The sequence below is a fragment of the Plectropomus leopardus genome, chromosome 12 (genome assembly GCF_026936395.1).
Source record: "Plectropomus leopardus strain MGB_pleo_1.0 chromosome 12, ASM2693639v1, whole genome shotgun sequence".
Lineage (NCBI taxonomy): Eukaryota > Metazoa > Chordata > Actinopteri > Perciformes > Serranidae > Plectropomus > Plectropomus leopardus.
In genome coordinates this window covers 2,704,858-2,726,015 of record NC_142187.1, presented here as the reverse complement: position 1 = coordinate 2,726,015, position 21,158 = coordinate 2,704,858, and the positions used below count along the sequence as shown (strand labels likewise).

Below are 21,158 nucleotides of genomic sequence, written 5' to 3'. Positions count from 1 at the left end.
ATGTCGACTTCAGGATATTGCGCTAAAATCCGCAGGATCTGCTGCTTTAAACCCTGATCCCGGAGCAGCTGAGAGTAGCGCGGGCTGTGAGGATGGATGTGATGCGTGTGTGTGGATGATGTGTGCGCAGCAGGGATTAATCCATCTGGGCTGCGAGCGGACACACTCAGGGAGAAACAGCATCGCAGCTTGCCTCTGAATATTCCCGAATAAGAGGAGCAGAGGAGAGGAGGAGGAGGAGGAGAGCTGCAGGAGTGAAGGGCGCCACCATCGCATGTCTGCATGGCTGCTCCGTCCTCCTGATTGACCGGCCCGCTTCAGGACCGTCAAGCCAAACCCACCGCCCGGTGTGAGGACCGGGGGAGGCGATATAAAGCCCGCAGCAGCAGCAGCAGCAACAGCCTGTCAGCGGGTTTCTGTCAGCAGATCATCATCCTCCTCTCTGCTTTTGGATTTACATATTTTTTGTGTTGTCAGGACAGCAGTGAGCAGGAGCAGCCATGTCTCACGGATGGGGATACGGACCAACAAACGGTGAGGCTCTGACAGCACGCAGCAGCTGCTGGATGTTCAGGTTAACAGGTTGAGGACATGCTGCCACTCTCTGCGCTCACTCTGTCGTCTCTAACATGAAATTCATCAGTAACACTGTCATCACTGATATACTGACATCAGCACAGCAGTCTGCTCAAATGCAACTTCAGCTTTGACACTCAACTATTCCATTCTAACTCTTCGATTTCTTTCAAAAATGTGGAGAAGGCAATGAGCAAATTTGTGGGGAAAAAATTACATGGAAATTACCCTCAAATCAGCAAAAAAAAGAAAGAAGAAGAGATAGAAAAGTGAAATAGAAAACGAAAACTAACAAGAAAATGGCACAAGGAAAAAATGTGGACAATTAAAAAAATATAGTATATAATATGTATATTTTTTCTGTAAAATTTAGACATATAGTTATTTTAAACTGAAATCTAGTTTTCTGGACATTTTTCCAGTAGTTTAATAGTTTTTTTGTGATCATTTTGCAATAGCTGTCAACTCATTTTCAGGTCATTTTCTTTGTCACTGTTTAGTTTATTGTGGTTTGTGGGACATTTCTTGCCAATCATTGCCTTTCCTCAATGTTTTAGAAAGAAATCTCACTAACCATGTTTTTTCATCAGAAATCCAACAAATTTGCACAGACTTTTAAGAGTTAAAAATAATACTATTTACACAGAAATGTAATAGTAATAATATTAAAGTATTAACATGCTGAGATAGTTTTTGATAGTTTTAATACATTACATTTTTCTGATATTTATTTCATTTTACTTATATAGAAAATGAATTAAAAGCGTAAGGTGTGTAACAGTTGAAACTGGCCTGGCTCAGTTAAAAACTGATTTTCAGCAGGTTCATGTTGAGCATTAATCATAATACAAAACAAAATGAAAACATATTTTCTGTACTTTACTTTTAGTGAGTAGGCTATTTTTGCATTGCTGTGTTGGTACTTTAATAAAAGTAAATGGTCTGAATACTTCAGTGTTTCTGAGCAACCCAGAGTAGTTTTTTTTTTTTTTTTAAAGTAGAGGCCTTTTTTTTGTTTGTGATGTAATGTGACGGACCTGAATACTTCTTTCTGCCTGAACAAGCAATAGTGTCTTGATGTGAAAGGGTTCCACACACAGAACATCATCAAACAGGAAAAAACACAGTGTTATATACTTATTAAACATTAATATTTAACATTTGTTTCACACATGTATTTGTAGGACCTGACAAATGGGGAGAAGATTATCCTGTCGCTAACGGGCCCAGGCAGTCTCCCATCAACATCGTCCCCAAGGAGGCCCAGTTTGACCCCTCTCTGAAGGCTCTGAAACTCAAGTATGACCCCTCCGATGCCAACGGCATCCTCAACAACGGACACTCCTTCCAGGTGGACTTTGTGGACGACACAGACAGTTCCAGTAAGCACAGCTCACGGCATTACGACACAGAGCCACAAAAAACACTATAATCCTGTATTCATTTGCATATTGACATTGTAATTGCAGTTGTTCTTTTTCACATGTTTTGCATGACTGTAGCAACAAATACATGTATATACACAAGGGGTAGGAATCACCAGAGGCTCCACAGTACAATATAATCACAATACTTAGGTCATAATACAACATTGAGATTTTATTTTTTTTTGTGATATGCTGAGCATTGCAGTAACATATTTTGTGATATGTTGCAATTAATTGCCTTTTTGCAACTGTAAATTATGTCCCCCCAAAAATGTACGAGGATAAAGTTTTGAGTCTGTTTTTATTGCAGCAACATATACAGTATATCCAGTGCACTGAAAAAGTAACTGATTATTCTAGTGACTTAAAAAAGGTCAATTTGTGTTTGTGATATATTAATTTATATATTAAAAATAGATACATGACATCACTGTAACAATACAATATTGCCTCCCTAAAATATTGCAATACTTTGTTGTATCAATTTTTTTCCCACCCTGGATATATACAGTATATATTTACAGATTAAAAGTTTAAAAATATTGATAATTTTCTTGGCTATTTCAACATAAAACGATTTAATTAAAAAAACAAATGTATTATTTACATTTTGAGTAGTTTTGCTACAGTGGTCAACACTGAGGGCCCACACCCGGAGGATTTAGTGTTCGAACCCACCAGCCGGCTGCATGGGGCCCTTCTGTGTGGAGTTTGCACGTTCTCTTTGTGCCTGTTTTCTCCAGGTTCTCCGACATCCTCTGAAAATTCAAAGACATGCAAGTTAAATGGGGACCCTAAATTGTCCATCGGTGTGAATGTGAGTGTGAATGGTTATTGCTGCGAGTTACACTTCTCACTGATGGTGTGTTTTCAGCGTAAGCTTTTGGTTAATTTACCAGTGATGGGTGTTTTCTTCTGTTCTTTGTTTTGTTGTCCACATACAAAACAAACCCTGCATACAAAAATACATCTGTTTTTAAAGAGCCCTCTTTATAGCCTAAAAGCATCAAATAACTTTCAGAAATACAGAATAGTCCTCTCAGACATCTGACTGCACCCAGCGAAGCCTTTGTGGCAGGAGATTCCAAACTTCATTTATGTATATTAAATATCATGTAATATATGAGGTTATGGGTTCAAACACAGTTTTGCCAGTATGAGTGAACTTTATCGGTCTGTCTTGTTTGTGCCTCCACCCCTGCTGTGGTGTGGCAGATAAGAGCGTGCAATGATGTCAGCACGCGTTCAGTATCTGAAGGTCAACAGGACATCTGTACCACCTCGCCCTGCTGCACGCACACTGCTTAACAACAACATGCATCCAGTGCAAATCATAACATACATATCAGGGTGAATTCATTATCACATCAAATTGTAATTCTGAATTCTGTTTTCTGCAGCAGCAGCAGATTTTTTCTACTGAAGTTCGCATGAACTGCAGGTTACTATGAAGAACCATCATAAAGAGACAGACACACGGCCTCATGCAAGAAACTATATAGTAACAAATTTTCTCTTATTTTTGCTGCTATCCAGGATTTCTTCTTATTGGTTTTTGGGATTCACCATTTTTTTCTTATTTCTGCTTTTCTCTTAGGTAAGAGAAAATTTTACGAGCGGTTTAAGAAAAAGATCTCATTTTCACAAATTGTTGCCCAGTGCAAGAAAAACAAGTATTATATTTGAGGAATGTTTAAATGATGCATGAATAATATTTTTAAAAAGTTAAATTAAAAAGTAATTTAAATAAATTAATTATGAATATTCAGGGATACAAAATATGACTATACTTGCTGCATTGATACCAATGACTGTAATCTCAGTTACTGTGCGTCCCTCTGCTGACCATAGCAGGAATGTAACTGAGTACATTTACTCGTACTTTACTTAAGTACAAATCTGAGGAACTTTTATGTTACTTGAGTATTTTAATTTAATACCACTTTCCACATCTACTCTGCTACACTTCATTTTACTCCACTACTATTATATTTACAAATTAAGATTTTTGCACACAAACCAAAAATATAAAATATACAAGTGCAGTTAAAACAATCAATCAATTAACTCAAAAAATTAAACTGACAACCACTTTTTATCATCTTGTGAGTCAATTTTCGTGAAAAAAACATTTCATGGTTCCAGCTTCTCATATATACTGTTCAAATGAGGACTTGCTGCTTTTAATTTTAATTATTTTAATAATTTTGAGTCACTTAAGTTATTGAAACCTTTTTTTACATGCATACTTTTACTTCTATAATACTTCAATACATGTCCCTGTAATCACATTTACTATTTAAAAGTTTATTAAACAGTAGACCTATGCCAACTCCGCTACTGCTTCTTCTTACAACCTTTTTTGAGCAGTAATAAGCCCAGCGCTGGTCCCCAGTCTTGGAAGCAAGACTGAGCTGCTTTCACAAAACAAATGAGCAGGGAGATGTGGACACTGGCAAAATGGAGGAAAGTTTGTCATCGTTCATTTACACGTTACCACCATTCTTCGGACATAAGCAACGAAGTATCCCCTTAATACAGGATTTTTTTCTGGCAATGATGCCCCCGATACTCAGTTCATAATGATGCAGGTGTATTAATAATAGAATACTTTCATCAGTGGGCCACAGGCTCAGTCACCATTGCATACATAGAGACTTAACAGACATTTGCTGAAATCAGAGTTTTTGAGATTATCACTTTAAATCATATTTTTTTCCTCTGTGTGTCCCTAATGATCGTGTTATTTTGTCCTAACCAGCCCTGACTGGAGGTCCTATTTCTGGAACGTACCGTTTGAAGCAGTTTCATTTCCACTGGGGAGCCAGTGATGAGAGAGGCTCTGAACACACTGTCAACGGCATCAAGTTCCCCTGTGAGGTACTGAAGCTGCTTGAGCTGCTGCGTCCAGCTTCCACATACAGTAACAGAGCCTCAATGCAAGAAATTGCTGGGTTGTGTGATATTAATAGTGATATTTTCTTTTCTTTGTTAAGCTATGGGAATATCTGGGGTAAAAAATTATAGTAGGTAATTAAATGGCTATAAATGTATAAAAGATTCTGGATTCCATCAACACAAATCCATTCCTCTCAGTATGAGGAGGCTTTTAAAGTAACGGCATTAACACCATTACAAGAAGGACACACAATTTACAGATTAACACATACAAACTGAACTCAGAATGTGTAAAATCCCAAGTGTGGCCCTGCCATGATGACACTAAGATCAAGAAATCTCCATCCATCCATTTTCTTCCGCTTATCCGGGGTCGGGTTGCGGGGGCAGTAGCCTAAGCAGGGAAACCCAGACTTCCCTCTCCCCGGCCACTTCATCCAGCTCTTCCCGGGGGACCCCGAGGTGTTCTGAGGCCAGCTGGGAGACGTTGTCTCTCCAGCGTGTCCTGGGTCTTCCCCGGGGCCTCCTGCCGGTGGGACGTGCCCTGAACACCTCACCAGGGAGGCGTCCTGGAGGCATCCTAATTAGATGCCGGAGCCACCTCATCTGGCTCTTCTCAACGCGGAGGAGCAAGAAATCTATCAGATAAATTCAACACGTTCTCATTCCAAGTCATCACGTTTTGCTGCCCCATCAGTGGACTTCAATGTTTACATATTTCGCTTTAAATACCCTGCTGTATCTGCTGTTGACATTCCAGGATGCCTGTCGGCATGTCAACAACAGCACATTGTTAGGTTAAGTCATCAAAAGCAAATGGCAACCAATGCCAGGACGTCAACAATATCACATGATTATTTGTTAGGTTCAGGTATGGATACACATGATTAGGTTCAGAAACAAACATAATGGTTTGCCTCCACATTCAGACTAGAAGCAACCTCCTGGTTGAAAGTCCAGAGTTTGTTGGACCCATCCTTCACCTCTTCTGCCTGCCCTTTAGGGACCTTGCAGCTCCTTATATTATGTAGTTACTGGCAGTGTTTCAACCTGATGGCATCCAGCCCCATAACTTTTGGCTGCAACAGGTGACATCTGGATGACTGGCGGCACCACAAAAAAATCCATCCAGCTGCATTTCGAACTGACTCTGCCTGTCTGTGTATCATACTGCCGTGATAGGTGCTGTACAGACGACTGGTGGCGTATCATAACACCGCAAAAAACTGTGTTACAAACTGACTATGCATGGTGGCATTATGCATTATGCCACCGCAAAAAGGTGGCTTTAAAATGTACAAAATGTACATTTATATTTATATTTTAGTGTTTAGATATATTTATTTTATATTAGTTCTTATATTTAAATTTTATCGATATATTCTATGCTTTCCTACTTCCTTTAAGACTTTTGAATGGGAGCATCTGTAACTTAAGGCAATTTCCCCTCAGGGATCAATAAAGTATTTCTGATCTGATCTGATTGCTGTTGATGTCTGACGCCAGAATCACTGACAAAGTGGCAGTATTTGATGACTTCGAAATAAGAATGGGCAGAATGAAGCTAAGCGTTATCACAGACTTCCATAATTGTGTGCAAAGACTTGCTGAATACGATGCATGCTTGAAAACAATTGCAACTGGCTATCTCTTAAGATCTGTATCAATTGTTGCAAAAAAAAAACAAGCTATCCAGTGGAGTAGTGGAGGGTTTACGTAAGTTTACAAGGTATACTCACCTTTTTCTTATTCAGTTTACAGTATAGCCACCTATCAGACAAAACGCCTTCTGAATATATAAGAAGTATACACACTCCCTCCTCTGTAACATACCCATATATCCTATAGTACATCCACCTCAACTCTCTCTGCACCGCTGACATTAGAGTTTTGGACAAGATTACACATTGTCTGCAGCTTCTGCCTGAAAAGTCAAACTTTGCCTCTTTTTCTTGTTAGCTTCACCTGGTGCACTGGAACACCAAATACCCGAGCTTTAAAGAGGCAGCCAGCCAGCCTGACGGACTCGCTGTGGTTGGGGTCTTTCTCAAGGTGAGTCAACAGTGATTCATCGAGCCATCCATCTGTGACTATGCTACATAGTCATGCCCTGCAAGGGACTGTGGAAGGCTAAGAGGACAGCCAAACAATAAAGACTGTATCCGAGTATTCTGAAACTAACTTTGTGTGTGTGTGTGTGTGTGTGTGTGTGTGTGTGTGTGTGTGTGTGTGTGTGTGTGTATGTTGTGTTTCAGATTGGTGCTGCCAATCCCAGACTTCAGAAAGTTCTGGATGCCTTGGATGCTATCCAGACCAAGGTAAATATAGTGATTCCAGAACTCCCAAAACACTGCTTTGCCCAAGACAGATGTGCTCATACATTCAGTGAACAGAAATATGACTCACACTCTCTTTCCTTCCTCACTGCCTCTTTTTCATCCCTCCTTCCTCAACACCTGCAGGGAAAGCAGAGCGCCTTCAGTAACTTTGATGCAAAGACTCTCCTCCCTCCTTCTCTGGATTACTGGACCTACGATGGCTCTCTGACCACACCTCCCCTGTTGGAGAGTGTCACCTGGATCGTCCTCAAGGAGCCAATCTGTGTCAGCCCTGCACAGGTACTTATACTTGCTTGACATACCCGCTTCACCTACACAAAATCAAAATCAGGGCTCCACGGTAACTTTTTTTCCCCCTAATTGTACATATGCTCCTACATGACAAAAATTAGGAGCACAGTTCAAAATGTTCAAACACAGAGTTGATTGAACCATTAATTTCGTGTATATTATGCGTGGATGTGCAGTCCTTCTCTTTGTGTATTGTTTTGGTTCTGCAACACAGTTTTTTTCCCACTCTATGAGTGAGGTGGCTGATCAGCACATTCTAACTCCAAACTCGTCACGTGGTGCCGCTCTGCCAGGACCTTCCACATCTACATGTCATTTTAGGTATCCTTCTGCGTCAGCTGTTTACGCTCCGGGATGCCGTCACTGTGGTGTCCACAAATGCACATGGTTTGATGCCACCTGTTGCCTTGATGTCATAGAATGCACATAGTAGAATGGCCCTAATGATAACACATCAGCAAGGACTGACACAATGGTTGGGATTAGGCAACAAAGTCACAGATGGTTAGGTTTAGGGGAGAGAGGCAAACGGGAAGATGTAGAGAAAACCCCCCACACACACATCTACACAGGAAGCGAACTTCAGACTCTTGCACAAATGTCTGTTGTTTGGTTGAAGGTGGAAGGTGGCTTTTGCGGTCACGCTTGTACGCCAAAAACACTGACAGGATAGTGCTATGTGACAAGTTTGGATTGAGAACAGGCTCGGATGATAAATTTAAAAAATCCACTGGCCAAACATATTTTGTAAAAGCCAAAATGATAAATTACCTTTTTTGTTTCATATATACATTTCTTTCTGTGCATTTAATTGAGATAATAATGTATTGTGTTGAAGGAAACTTAAAGAGGAAGCCAGAGTAAAATCTGAAACAAAATGATTAAAATATATTTAAGCTCCTGACCCTCAGAATAATTTTCCTCTGGTAAGCAGTGAGGCAGTGGACCAGTGGACAGATCATAATCTGTCCCTGTAATTTTACTTCGTAAGCAACAAATCCATGTTGAAATTATAGAAATAAGCAAGAAACCTCGCTATCCAAAAATAAAAATACACAAATTAGTAAATAACCTGTAACTCCCCACAATGGACTTCACTCTGACTGATTTTATGAAATAATGTACAGAACCGGTTAACATGATGAAGTGATGTTTTGTCCACTGTAGTCAAAGATAGCCCAGCTGATGAAAACAGCTGCTCAGCTGGACAGACGTCCCAGGGACAAACAATACTGCCAGTGTATCTGTCCATTCACTGCTACAACTAACATGCATTAACTCAGAGCGGTATGTCGCTTATACAGTTCATTACTTTACTGTTTTGTTGGTAGCATGCGTGACATGTAAACAAACCACTCACCTATCAGCTGTGATCTCAGAGCGGGCACTGTTAAGATGGGTAAGCCCTTACTTCCTTATTATCCATATTTAAAAAAATACTGTTGCAGGTACCACTATCATTGTTGTAGCGACCATACTATATCAAAGCACTTGTAAAACAAACTTGCTCTGCTGTGAGTCCCACACAATACTTGCAAGACAGGTTCAAGTCTGTAGCAATCTCCCTCCAGCCAGCAGCCCAACATATTTAGGTTTTTGTTGTGAAACTTGAAGGAATTCCTCATTTCAAACTTGTCTATTGCGGAACTTTCAATGTGAGCAACAGGAATTGAAAACAGGGCGTCTGATGCAGTTAATTAATTTTCAAATGTAACATGACAACCTCTTGGACCCAAGTCACCAAAGGCTATAACAGCACATTTTAAATGTGATATAAGAAAGGGAGCCCTTGCATTAGTTGAGGCCACGTTTCATTTGTTCAAGCTGTGACTGTTTTAAGGCAGGAAGGTTGTTCTGCACTGAATAACAGGATAAAGTAACAAATATATGCTGTATTGAACTTGAAACAACTGAAGTGAAGCCACAGCTGGATTACACACTAGATATGAATTAAATATAGCTGGAAAGGTCATGTGGTTCTGAGTGTTTCAGAGCATGTGTCTATGTGTGTGAACGTGCACTCAGTAGCCTGTGTGTATTTGTGGTTGTCCTAAATACAGACATTTTTCTTGGCAGCCCACCCGCTGGTATGTGGGCTTGACATGCTGCTTCAGCACAGCTTTTCAATCATGAAGTCTGCAGAGACTGCTGCCGAATTCTCCCGTGGAAGCTCTAAGTGTTCAACTTCAAATGAGAAAATAAAAGGTGTGAAGTGCTGATCCTCAGGGAGTTTGAGGAATCAAAAGAAGCAGCCAGTCACTTCCTGCAGAATCAAGATGGCTTTCTGTTTCTTCAAAAGTCCATTTTTTATTGTATTTTTAAAAAGCCTCATGCACACTTTAAACTTTAATTTAATAATTATCTCATCATTGTGCTTGGTTTAAGAGGCCAGACTGTTGGTCTAAATACTGTCAAGGTCAAGAGCATTAGAGGTCATATCGTTCTTTGGAGCAGGGCGGGTCTGACCCTTGAGTGCCTTGTGTTTCACTTAGATTACACTAACTGTCTGTATCTCTGCTGGCCAATTTGCGGTTTATCTCTTCGCATAATGAACATTACCACCCTGCACCATCATGTGACATAAAGCCATGCTTCTCTAAAGGTTTAATGCTTAGTTGTACCTCATTGAATAATAATAGATGTACAACTATGACATGTTCTCGCATAGAGAAATATTTCCCCCCATAGATGAATACACCACCCTGTTGCACTGTACAGTGCAACAAATACTGTGTTGTGACAAAAAAGTGCAGGCATTGCTGAGTCGGCCTGCTAAGGGAATCTAGCTCACCTGCTAGCTAATGGCTAAATGTCTCCCAGAGGAGCTGTTGTTTATACCACACTGCTGCTTCAGTCCTTTTACACACACACACACACACACACACACACACACACACACACACACACACACACACACATATACACAGCCAGGGCTTTTACACTCACTACACTTGGTTCCAGTAGGTCAGTGTTCAGAGATATCTTGTACTGCAGAGAGAAATGAAAGCTGTTTCAATTATTCAACACCGTCGGTATACATCTTTACACTACTATGTGTCAGTGTCTGCATGGCTGTGTATTACATCACCATGTGCACATAGGAGATAACCAGTATTGTAGTGGTAGTTGATAAGGTGAGTGTACTACTAGATAGATGGTTATGTTGCCAAGGAGGAAGTGTGTATACTCTCCTACACATCCCAGTGGCCTTTTGGAATACAGTATTCTGTATTCTGTATATTTTACAGTATTCTGTAAAATGGACAGAAAAAGAGGTGAGAATAACCCATGAACGTATACCCTCTACTGGAGATAACCCCTACAGCAGGATGGTGTGAGGTGGCTGCCCTGCAGAACACTGTGTTGAAAACAGTAGGCAGGTTTCCATAAGAGATTTGTGCAAAACTAAAGCGTTATTTTCAAAATGTCAATAAAACACAATTGTGAGATGACTGTGTTTCCATTAAGCAAACCTATTTGACTTCTCTTCTTAATAACAATCCAAGAAGCATGGTGATGGATGTTAAAATCATTAGCAAGTTTATTTCTATTGCAGCCACCACATTATTTCCAATCAAAGGTGATGTAGGCATGTTATTCGACCAATGATGGAAAGACAAGCCCCTTATACATGGGAGTGGCCACGTATGAGGGATTTCTGGCAGGTGATAGTCCACAATTTCACAGAGGAATTGTGGATTCAAATCCGGATGATCTGCTCATCTTTTGAAGAGTGCCTGCTGCATCATGCCCGAGGGATCCAGTTCCTACCAACAAGCACATAGCCATAGCATCATTTGACCTAGAAAAGACAAATAGTGTTTCCTTTGCAGTTTTGCTAAATGCAGCTTTTTTGAATGGCCTGAAATACCACTGCATGCAAGCTTTAAAACTTTTTTTGCACTAAAGATGAGTTGTTTTTTCTCAAAAATGTATTTGTTTCCATTTCCTTTTATATTCACATATAATCAGTTTGCGCAGTTTGAGGGTTAATGGAAACCCGCCTATTGTTGAAAAAGTAACACAGCTGACGGCGATGCATTCTGCTTTTTGTCTAATTTAGCATGATGCAGGTGTTGTTTCCTTCAGTCACAGGGACTGTGCAGTAGCTGAGTGAACACTGTATTGCAGGCCTGTTATCTCCTGCATTAATTAAAGTGCATGTTGATTTGGCCAACTGAGGATACATGGGGATGTGTCATCATTCTGGTTCCTATGCAACACACACACTGTATCCTTGCCGCAGAATCGAGAAATGTCTTTGCCGCAGAAAACATTTGCTTCTGATTGAATGGTAAGCGTTGGAAATCTGAAGCATCCAAACAAATTTTTTGGGTGTTGGCATAGCCTATTATATTTCAAAGTGATATGAAGTATGTATGAGAAAAAGCAGAACACTGGCTGATCGTAGGGTTGTGCCTCTTAGTCTGGACATTCACTGCACCGATTTTAGAAATGTTGCTGTTTAATTCCAACTCCTATTGTGCGACAGAATCAACTTTGATGTAATGTCATGTGCTCACACTGGACAGTCCGATTGTCAAGCCACAAACAGAGAACTCACACTGCACATTTAAAATAGACAACAAAAAGACTCATTTGGCCCCTGCCAACTGTCCTGGATATTGACAGTCAATAAAGATTTGTGTGAGAGCTCCAAGGAGGGTAGATTTTGTTTTTGCAAGTGGAGGTACAATAATGCATTATTGCCAATGTTCCTTTCGTTCATATTGGTTATGAAAGGAGGAGAAGAAAATGTCATGTATGCTGCTTCCACAGGTCCATTAACCTAGCCTCCATTTTTACTGTCCACATGATGTGTCTATCGCCATGGCACTTTCAGATGGTCTGTTTGCTACTTTGTGCATTGAGAAAAAACAGGTGTCTTGGTGGGACTAATTGCCCAAAAGCATACAGACAAAACTAGTTCTTTTATTACGATAACTGAACTGGGCAGGTGAATGATTGACAAGATTTCTGGCTAAGGGCTGATCTGTATTCCTAAAGGGTTTCTTTGGCTGAAGGTGTGGTCAGGTTGGCTTGCAGGGAATCATAGCAGAGATCACCAAACAGGTCTTAGCAAAGTTAAGCAACAATCCAGCAGGGAATTATTGTCGAACTGGCTCTCTTGTTGGTTGCTGGCTTGATTGCAGGCAGGTGTATAGATTGATGAGTGCCACCAGGTGTGTAGAGTGAAGGAGCACAGACAAAAATCACACTCACACAGACACAGGAGTCACCAAGGGCCAGTCGTGACACATTGAGCAAGCAATTTACAGTCTGCTCGGACTAGAAAGTAGTTGAAAAACTTGTACTATGTACAACATAGTTCATTTCCCGTTGCACCCTTTGTTTCCTGAGTACAGAATAGAAACTGAAATAGACAGTGGAATGATCCGCATTGTCCTCCTGTTGGAACCATAATCAACTCCCATCTTCTGTTTCTGCCAGCATTACATTAATGCAATTGACCTTTACCTGGTTGTTGCTCGCTTGGCATCAGAGGATACTTGTGTTAAGTTGAGTTTTCTTCTTTTTTCTCTGTTAATGCTGCCGGACAACTTCTAAACCTCCGTAGCTCACCACGTGGTGCAGACTTGCATTGTCACAATGATAATCATCCAAAGTCACAATGATAATCATCCTATTTGCTTAAGCTTTGAGTCTATATGTGTGAACAGCCTGTAAGGGTATAGCCCAAGACAAGGCAGCAGAGCAACAACGTTGCCAGGTGCAGATGATGTAGGTAGATCCATCATGCTGTCAAAGATCATTACAAGAGCTGTATCTGAGTGAAGCACAGAGCACAGCCCAGGACATGGGTTCAGTGATTCATACTTTAACATCAACAACTTCATCCTGACCCTTGTCTTTTGGTAAGTCTATTGCACTCTCGATGATGACGCTACTTAATCATCTTTCTCTCTTTTTCCTTGTCTTTCTCATTAGATGGCCAGATTCCGTGGCCTCCTCTTCACAGGAGAGGGAGAAGTCCCATGCTGCATGGCGGACAACTTCCGACCTCCTCAGCCTCTGAAGAGCCGTCAGGTCCGCGCTTCCTTCAAATAAACCCTGCGCCATCTTCATAGCTTCTTTGCCCTCTTGCTTATCCTTCTTTCCCTTACTGAACCTTCTTACTCCTATTTTTCTCCACATGCAGTCTTTACTTAGCTTATATTAGCCCTTTTGAAATCAACTTGAAAATTAGAATACCATATGATGTAGACTACCTGGATGTATCTTGAGCAAAAGAAAAGAGCTTTGGGATTTACACATTAGCACATTGACCCCATTTACACTTGTTAGTTCAAGGATCTAATTTCCAGCAGATTACAATACGTTTTAGGACGATGGTACAACTAAAGTTGTTTGGTAACTGCCAGTAACGTTAGAAGAAGAATGAATTCTATGTTTGTTTAGTGCATTGTTAGTTCACTGATGTATAAAGAGAACTGAAGACAGCAATGGAGGCTCTGCCCTGTCCATTCCAGATTTCAGTGGTGTGTAAAGCAAAAAGGTTCCGCTTCTAGATACCTGTACCATTACCCGTGTCCTCCACATCGTTGAGGCCGTAGAACAATTGTGCTGGAGCCGAGCGGCTAACTTCCACTTTAGCCCTCCACTAACTTGAATGGGGTTAAAATGATTTTATCATTTGGCTCTTCTAGATTTTGGCAATGTTATCAAACTAACTGGATCAAATCTCAAACATAAAATGAGTCATTTTGCAGGAGTTGTGACGCTCCCCATGTTACTCTAAGGGAAAAATCTTTTTGGGCCCACTGGCATCACATAGTTACATGATTTGGCCACTATGTCAAATTGGCATCAAAGACCTAGGGGCTTGCTTTAGTTACAACAAGAACTGGTTTAGCTAGCATAAGCTAAATGGTATCCATAAGTGAGCACAAGCATGTTAATGAATAGTATAGTATAATAGTATTTATGAAAACTAGGCAAAACAAAAAAATGTAAGGTAGTTTTCACAGCTCCAAGTCATGTTGTTCCTTAGCTCAGTGCTCTGATAGGAGCTATTTTTCTGATTACTTTCATGAGACAGAAAACAGCTAATCTTTGTGTTATTTTAGTGTAATTTCATCTACTATTATCACAAGAACAAAGAAAACAGACCATGGCTATTAAGAAAATCAGACAGAGAGCGCTATCTCTACAGACTGCTTACAGACAAACTATAGGGGAAGTAAAGATTACATATGTGTCTTTGAGAGACAGATGCATGCCAAGTGTAAATGGGGTCATAGATTGTGCACGCATTAACATTATACACATGTTTTCCACTTGGTCAAACACTGACTTGGTACAGACACAGGTAGCCCAAGAAATTTAGAATATATTAGCTAACAGGTACCAAGGGACTAATAATACTGAAATGGTCACAATAATAACAATGGGAAATGGATTCTAGCCCCTGAGCTCCTCATTTTGTTTGTAACATTTTATGCAATACATACACTTTTTTTTGCATCCCTAAACTAATATTTGCTTTATTCTTATTGAAAGTGTCTATTGGTGTGCCAAGACAGTGAGCCTTCTCATAGGCAAAACCTACTGAAAAGTAGTTTTTTGTGTATTATTATAGAAAATGTGTATAAATATAATAATTCCATCCACAGCAGTATACTTTTTGTTAGCATGAATGCTTTTAAGTTAAAAAATAAATAAATACAGATGACATAGGCAGCTGTATATTATGGGAAGATGTGAGCTATATACTATAGTTACAGGCAAAAGCAATCCTGGGCTATCTAGTGTATTTAGGTCTAAATAACATGCAGGGATATTTATCAAAAATAATAATCCCTCCACACTTTTTTAAAATATATATTTGCCTTTCTTGAAAATGAAAGCCTTCATCAACTTCCTAAATCTTCTTTCTATGCATTTCATTGTGTTGTGAATTGTGCCGCAGACAGTGGCTCAGATTGTTAAAGCTTATGTTTTTATTGATGCCTCATTGTGTCAGTTTGGGACCAAGTGATTGACACTTGTGTACATGTAGCTTTTTAGACTGAATGATCACCTCATGATGGTAACGCTATGGAATGTTCTGGTATGTTGTGAAAGACAGTCCTACCACGTATCGACAGATGGTACAGTGTAAAGCCGTGTCCACACAGATGCGAGTTAAATGAAATTTGTGAGTTGTTTTGAATGTGTAGGACTTCCATACATTCTAGATTAATGGGGGTCAGAATATCACTGAGACATCTGCATTATTGTGGTCATTGCTCATCTTAATTTATCAGTGGCAGTACAAGTGTTACTCTATTTTCTACTTTATAAAAAACAACTGAACTACCTATCACCACAGTGCATTAAACATTGCCTTTAAGACTTGGAGGGAGATAAAGAACTGACTTATGACTTAACATTAACACAAGTTATAGCATCAACATAGGTCAGAGATTTTTTCATTAAATTCCTACAGTTTGTCAGCAATATCGTAAGTCACAGAGATCAATGGCCGATATTCATAAGAGACCAGTGCAATGTTACTTTTTAGCTTTTATACCAGTGTCAAAAAACAATCAGTTTTCAGAGTGAGGCTATAATGAAACAGCTGTAACCCTTTAAAGTGTGTCACTTAAAACTGCTGTCACATTACAGATGCAAAAATACTGTTTTTGTGAATCTGTCATGTCATTATGGAAAGGAATTTTATCAATAAAAACTCAGAATTTACCAGATGTCTCAAACTGTTTTTCTTTCTTACATCTCCTAAACACATATAAGCCTTAATTGTGAATTCAAATCACAGGATGACTCAAAAGGGTTTGGTTATCTACAGATATTTTACTGGTAGCTGTGCTAGCAGTGTACATAGTAATGTTGGGCTGTGTATTGGTATGCCACTTTTGTCCACATGAATTATCTCACCATTGAATGAATTGCTGTGGAATTTTGTACAGACATAAATGGTCTCCAGAGGATGAATCCTACTGACTTTGGTGATCTTCTGACTTTTCCTCTGGCGCTATTCAATGTTTTTTCATGGAACGGCTGATCACAACAGTTTGTATGATATCATACAAATTATCCCCCCACAAATGATGTTACATCCGTAATGTACAGTTATGTAGTTAACTTACAGTTACAGAGGTTTAGGCGATAAAAACATTTGAATCAGGGTGGATGAGGTACTGTGTTGAGTGTTTGTTACTGTGTTTGTTAAATTTCAAATAGTAATTTATACAATGCAGACTTTCAATAATTAAGATATATATATCTGTAATAGATCAACTCTGCTGACACTCTTGGAGTGGAGATGAGTGGTGTTGGCGTGTGATGGCCTTATGTAACAATGTTTGGCTGCTTGTTGGTGTCGCTACCAACACTCCTTTGTTCATGTCCTCATCATCACAAACCATTAGCTGGATGGTCTCTGTTGGTCTTTGTTAGTCTCTGACAGACTGTCAGTGTTTCAGCTGTAGTGATGGATGGAGGGGGGGATGATGAGGAGACGGACGAAAAAATGAGACAAAATCAATCACACACATTAAAATGAAAAATAAATGTTTCCCAGTGTATAAAGTGACAATACACCAAAAGATGTTTTATACACAACAGTCAAAGATTCAGAACTGTCTCAGATCATCAAACACCTTGTACAGATGGAAATAATCTGAAATACAGAGAAGTTACTTGAGACGATGAGCAACATAGTAACAGAAAAAACAGTGATACTGCAGCATCTGCTGGACATGGCAACCATGTCCACAATTTAGGCTGTTTGCTGTTTAGATCTCAATTAGATTTTAATGATGATTCATGTGTGAAGAAAGTGCAGTTGAGGATTTACAATGAAGTGTAATATGTAGAGTCTTCATGGCATATCAGCTGTATTTCAAAGACAGCAGACAGTAATGACACCAGCAGAGGATGTTGTTGAAGGCAAGAGAAATACACCATTGTACCAAAGAAGTTGAAATTGTAATATTAGAACATTAACATTAAAATTCATTAAACACGCATAACAACAACAACAACACCTGCTGAGAAGACTGAGGTCCTTTGGAGTGTGCAAGACTCTGCTCCGGACATTCTATGACACTGTGGTAGCATCTGCTCTTTTCTATGCAGCGGTCTGCTGGGGAGCAGGGAGCACAGATCGGGACAGAAAGAGACTGAACAGACTGGTCAGGAGGGCCGGTTCTGTCCTGGACTGCTCCCTGGACTCCATTGAGGAGGTGGGTGAGAGGAGGATGTTAGCAAAGCTCACATCCATCATGGACAACCCCTCTCACCCACTGCATGAGACTGTGGGGGCTTTAAGCAGCTCCTTCAGCAGCAGACTGCGACATCCACCCTGCAAGAAGGAGCGCTACCGCAGGTCATTCATCCCATCTGCAATAAGACTCTATAACATCAGCATCACTGGCTGAATAATTTGCACAACAAATTTTTGTAAATTCTATTCTCAAATCCATCTTTTGTGTACATACTTATTCTATTACTTACTTATTATTATGTGTACATACCTTTTTCCTCTATGTACATACTTATTTTATTACTTATTTATTGTTATTTGTTATTGTATAATTGTGTTATTGTATAATTGTGTTATTGTTATTTTCTTTGTTACATTCCACTTTCTCTTTTTCATGCTGCTGTAACATTTGAAATTTCCCCCAATGAGGGATCAATAAAGGAATATTCTATTCTATTCTATATTCTATTCTAACAACAACAACAACAACAACAACAACAACAACAATAATAATAATAATAATAATAATATCGGGGTGCGCCAACATTGCGCCCAGAAAAAAAGTTGTCATCACAGGCTGAACTGAGGCAGGCTACACTGTGATGCCTTCAAGCTCTATTCAGTAAAAATACAGCTGTTTGAAAGAGAGATTTGTTGATGTTTTCACAGTAATATAAAATAGATTAGAAAGGGATCTGAGATATTTTAATTATAGCAAAAGGCTTTTACTCTGGCCTATTTTTTAAAGGCAATATTTTCCATGAGAAAGATGGCTCTTTTTGAATTTATGTTCATTCACTGGTAGTGTAATGAAGGGCCTTATTACTTTAAAAAAGTGCTGTTTTTTATAGTGTCAATTTCTAAGTTTCCCTGGCACAAAAGAAGTGTAAATAAAAACATAATAACAACAACAATATGAGATTAGCGTTACCGGCTATCAGCCAAACTATTATTTTAAACTTTGGTATTAGTATCAGCACAGAATTTCAAAATTGGTACATCCCCTGTGTAATTAATTAATTTACTTTTTATTGTTATTTTTCATTATTCCATATTAATTTATTGTTTGTTCTCCTGATCAAGTTTGTTTATTCTTTTTTCACCAATTTTTAATTAGATTATTACAGTATAAGAGTATTTATTGATTATTGATTTATTCAATTATTATCACACATGCACAACATGATGCGGCACGGTGGCATCGTGGTTAGCACTGTTGCCGCACAGCAAGAGGGGAACAGGGTTCGGTCCATTCTGTGCGGAGTTTGCATGTTCTCCCCGTGTCTGCGTGGGTTCTCTCCGGGGTCTCTGGCTTCCTCCCACAGTCCAGAGACATGCAGCTCAGGTTGATTGGTGACTCCAAATTGCCCTTAGGTGTGACTGTGAACGCCCACGACCGTTGTGAGGACAAGCGGTTATGGACAATGAATGAATGAATGTACAACATGTAACCACGAATGAAAGCAAATTAGCACGTTCTTTTTTTTCCAGGTTGGTGTGAGGGTTGGGGTGGGGTGTTGTACGTCGCTTTGAACATTGATATGATATATATAAAACATGCAAATACATTATATTTTTGGTTTGCAGAAACGCAAATTGCCGACAGTTTTCCTCTGTCAACTGTGCTGGATAAAGCTAATGGACAGAATTTTAAAAAACATAAGTTGGAATTCTCCTTTAACTGTTGTTTTTGGTTCATTGTGTCTCTCCTTGTCCCTGTCATCTTCTGTCTGATAAATCTGGAGAGGACATTACTGAGAGGACAGATGACCCAGAATTGGCAGGAGCACCAAAAATGGCCATGACCACTTCAACGGCAAACTGATGAGGTTTACAGTGTGTGTGTGTGTGTGTGTGTGTGCGTGTGTGTGTGTGTAGCATGGCTGTCAGAATATGAAAGAGGCTTTGATAGCTGTGAATGGGCTCTCTGCTCCACAGACTGCTCCAGTGTTTTACAGTGAGACAGTGGCAGACAGAGTGAGGCGAGAGGAACTCTACTCTCTCTGAAAGTGCTTTGGAATTTATGAATGTGCGGGATGTGTTGTGATGGTAAATATGATTTTTGTTAATCCACTGCTCCCCAGATTGTGTTCTGCTTTGACAGAGAGATGCATGACTAATCCTCTGTGTTAACTCCAAATATTATGTAATGAAAGGATTCCCTCACCAGTTTCCTCTCTCTGGCACTCCATCCTCCCCTCCCCCTGTCCCACCGTAACATACAATGCCACTCTCTCCACGGCTGGGTGACAACAGTAACCATGGCAACAGCATGTTCATGCCATAAAATATAGAAAAGGAGGGTGCAGCAACATCTTTTCATTGGAGTAGTTTGTAGGCTGATCTGTCTGATGTGTTTATCTGTAAACAGAGATCGTCCTCATTGGCCGCACCTTGATTATCCTGCTGGAGGTCATGACCTTAGAAAGATTATATATGTGCATCACTGCAAAACACTGCTCTGTGGTATTTTCTAGGTTTGCACAGATATGCACCAAAGTACTACGGTGAGAGACGTGGCATGGGAACCATTTAAAGCTCACTGGAAGAGAGCACAGTTATGGAATCAATGACTGAGATTATATGGACATGAATTAAAAAAAGCTTATCACAGTTATGATCATATTCAGGATATGGTGTTTACATGGGCACAGAGAAATGGGATTATTCACATTCACTGTATGCATCCCTGTTTCTTTCAGAGTACTCCAGCTAGCACCTTTACTAAAAGGTGGTAAAGGTCTTAATACAATTTTCACTATCTATTTCTGGTGACAGCCATGCATCACGTGGAAAAAATTGGCGAACCACTGTTTCTCTAGATGTGCCGCAGCTGACCTGACCAGTGCTGCTCATGCAGGCAGTGTGGCTGATTGATGCTTACGCACTGCTCACACTTGCAGTGTGTCCCAGGTGTTAGATTGAAATGCTGCCTGTAACGACATAATTTAGGGAGCACGAAGGTCCCTATAGGGCTGGCAGGAGGGCCAGTAAGTGGGTCTAAAAAAGCCTGGACTTTCACCAGGTGGGTCTATGTTCGCTTACCATCTTAATATGTTTTTCTACACCTTACCATGTGTCCTTTTTGCCCAAACCTAACCGTGCCTGCCTTTGTTGCCTAATTATAAGCATGTGCTTTTGATGACATCCCAGCATATTTTGCTGCTATGGACACTGGTGTTGCCCTTAATGATTTATGTATCTGAGGTTTTTGGCAGTCCTTTTATTCTGACAGTGTGGCTGGGGATGACGATGTCATCAGGGATTCGTTACGTCATTGGGGATTCCCTCCTCCCATGCTCCAGGGTGGCTTTCTGCTCCACGCCTTCCTGCCAACCAATCGATTGCCGCCAGCTCTGCCTCTTCCTCACACGTTGAGCACCTGCTCCAATTGTGTTC

The 21,158-nt window shown here is 40.0% G+C and overlaps 1 protein-coding gene across 1 annotated transcript; it reads left to right on the top strand.

Annotated features, from left to right (window-relative positions):
- cahz (carbonic anhydrase) lies at nt 1-16,234 on the top strand. Its single transcript, XM_042497767.2, has 7 exons — nt 1-534; nt 1,761-1,958; nt 4,765-4,883; nt 6,861-6,953; nt 7,157-7,219; nt 7,364-7,519; nt 13,481-16,234. Exons 1-7 carry the CDS (start codon nt 501-503, stop codon nt 13,598-13,600), a joined length of 783 nt encoding a protein of 260 aa, XP_042353701.1. The 5' UTR covers nt 1-500; the 3' UTR covers nt 13,601-16,234.
- The last annotated feature ends 4,924 nt before the right edge of the window (nt 16,235-21,158 follow it).

Excerpts from the sequence above, each read along its gene's own strand:
- cahz (XM_042497767.2), top strand. The coding sequence starts at position 501 with ATGTCTCACGGATGGGGATACGGACCAACAAACG. Across the intron at positions 6,954-7,156 it reads TGGTTGGGGTCTTTCTCAAG|ATTGGTGCTGCCAATCCCAG; the intron begins GTGAGTCAACAG and ends GTTGTGTTTCAG. Across the intron at positions 7,520-13,480 it reads TCTGTGTCAGCCCTGCACAG|ATGGCCAGATTCCGTGGCCT; the intron begins GTACTTATACTT and ends CTTTCTCATTAG.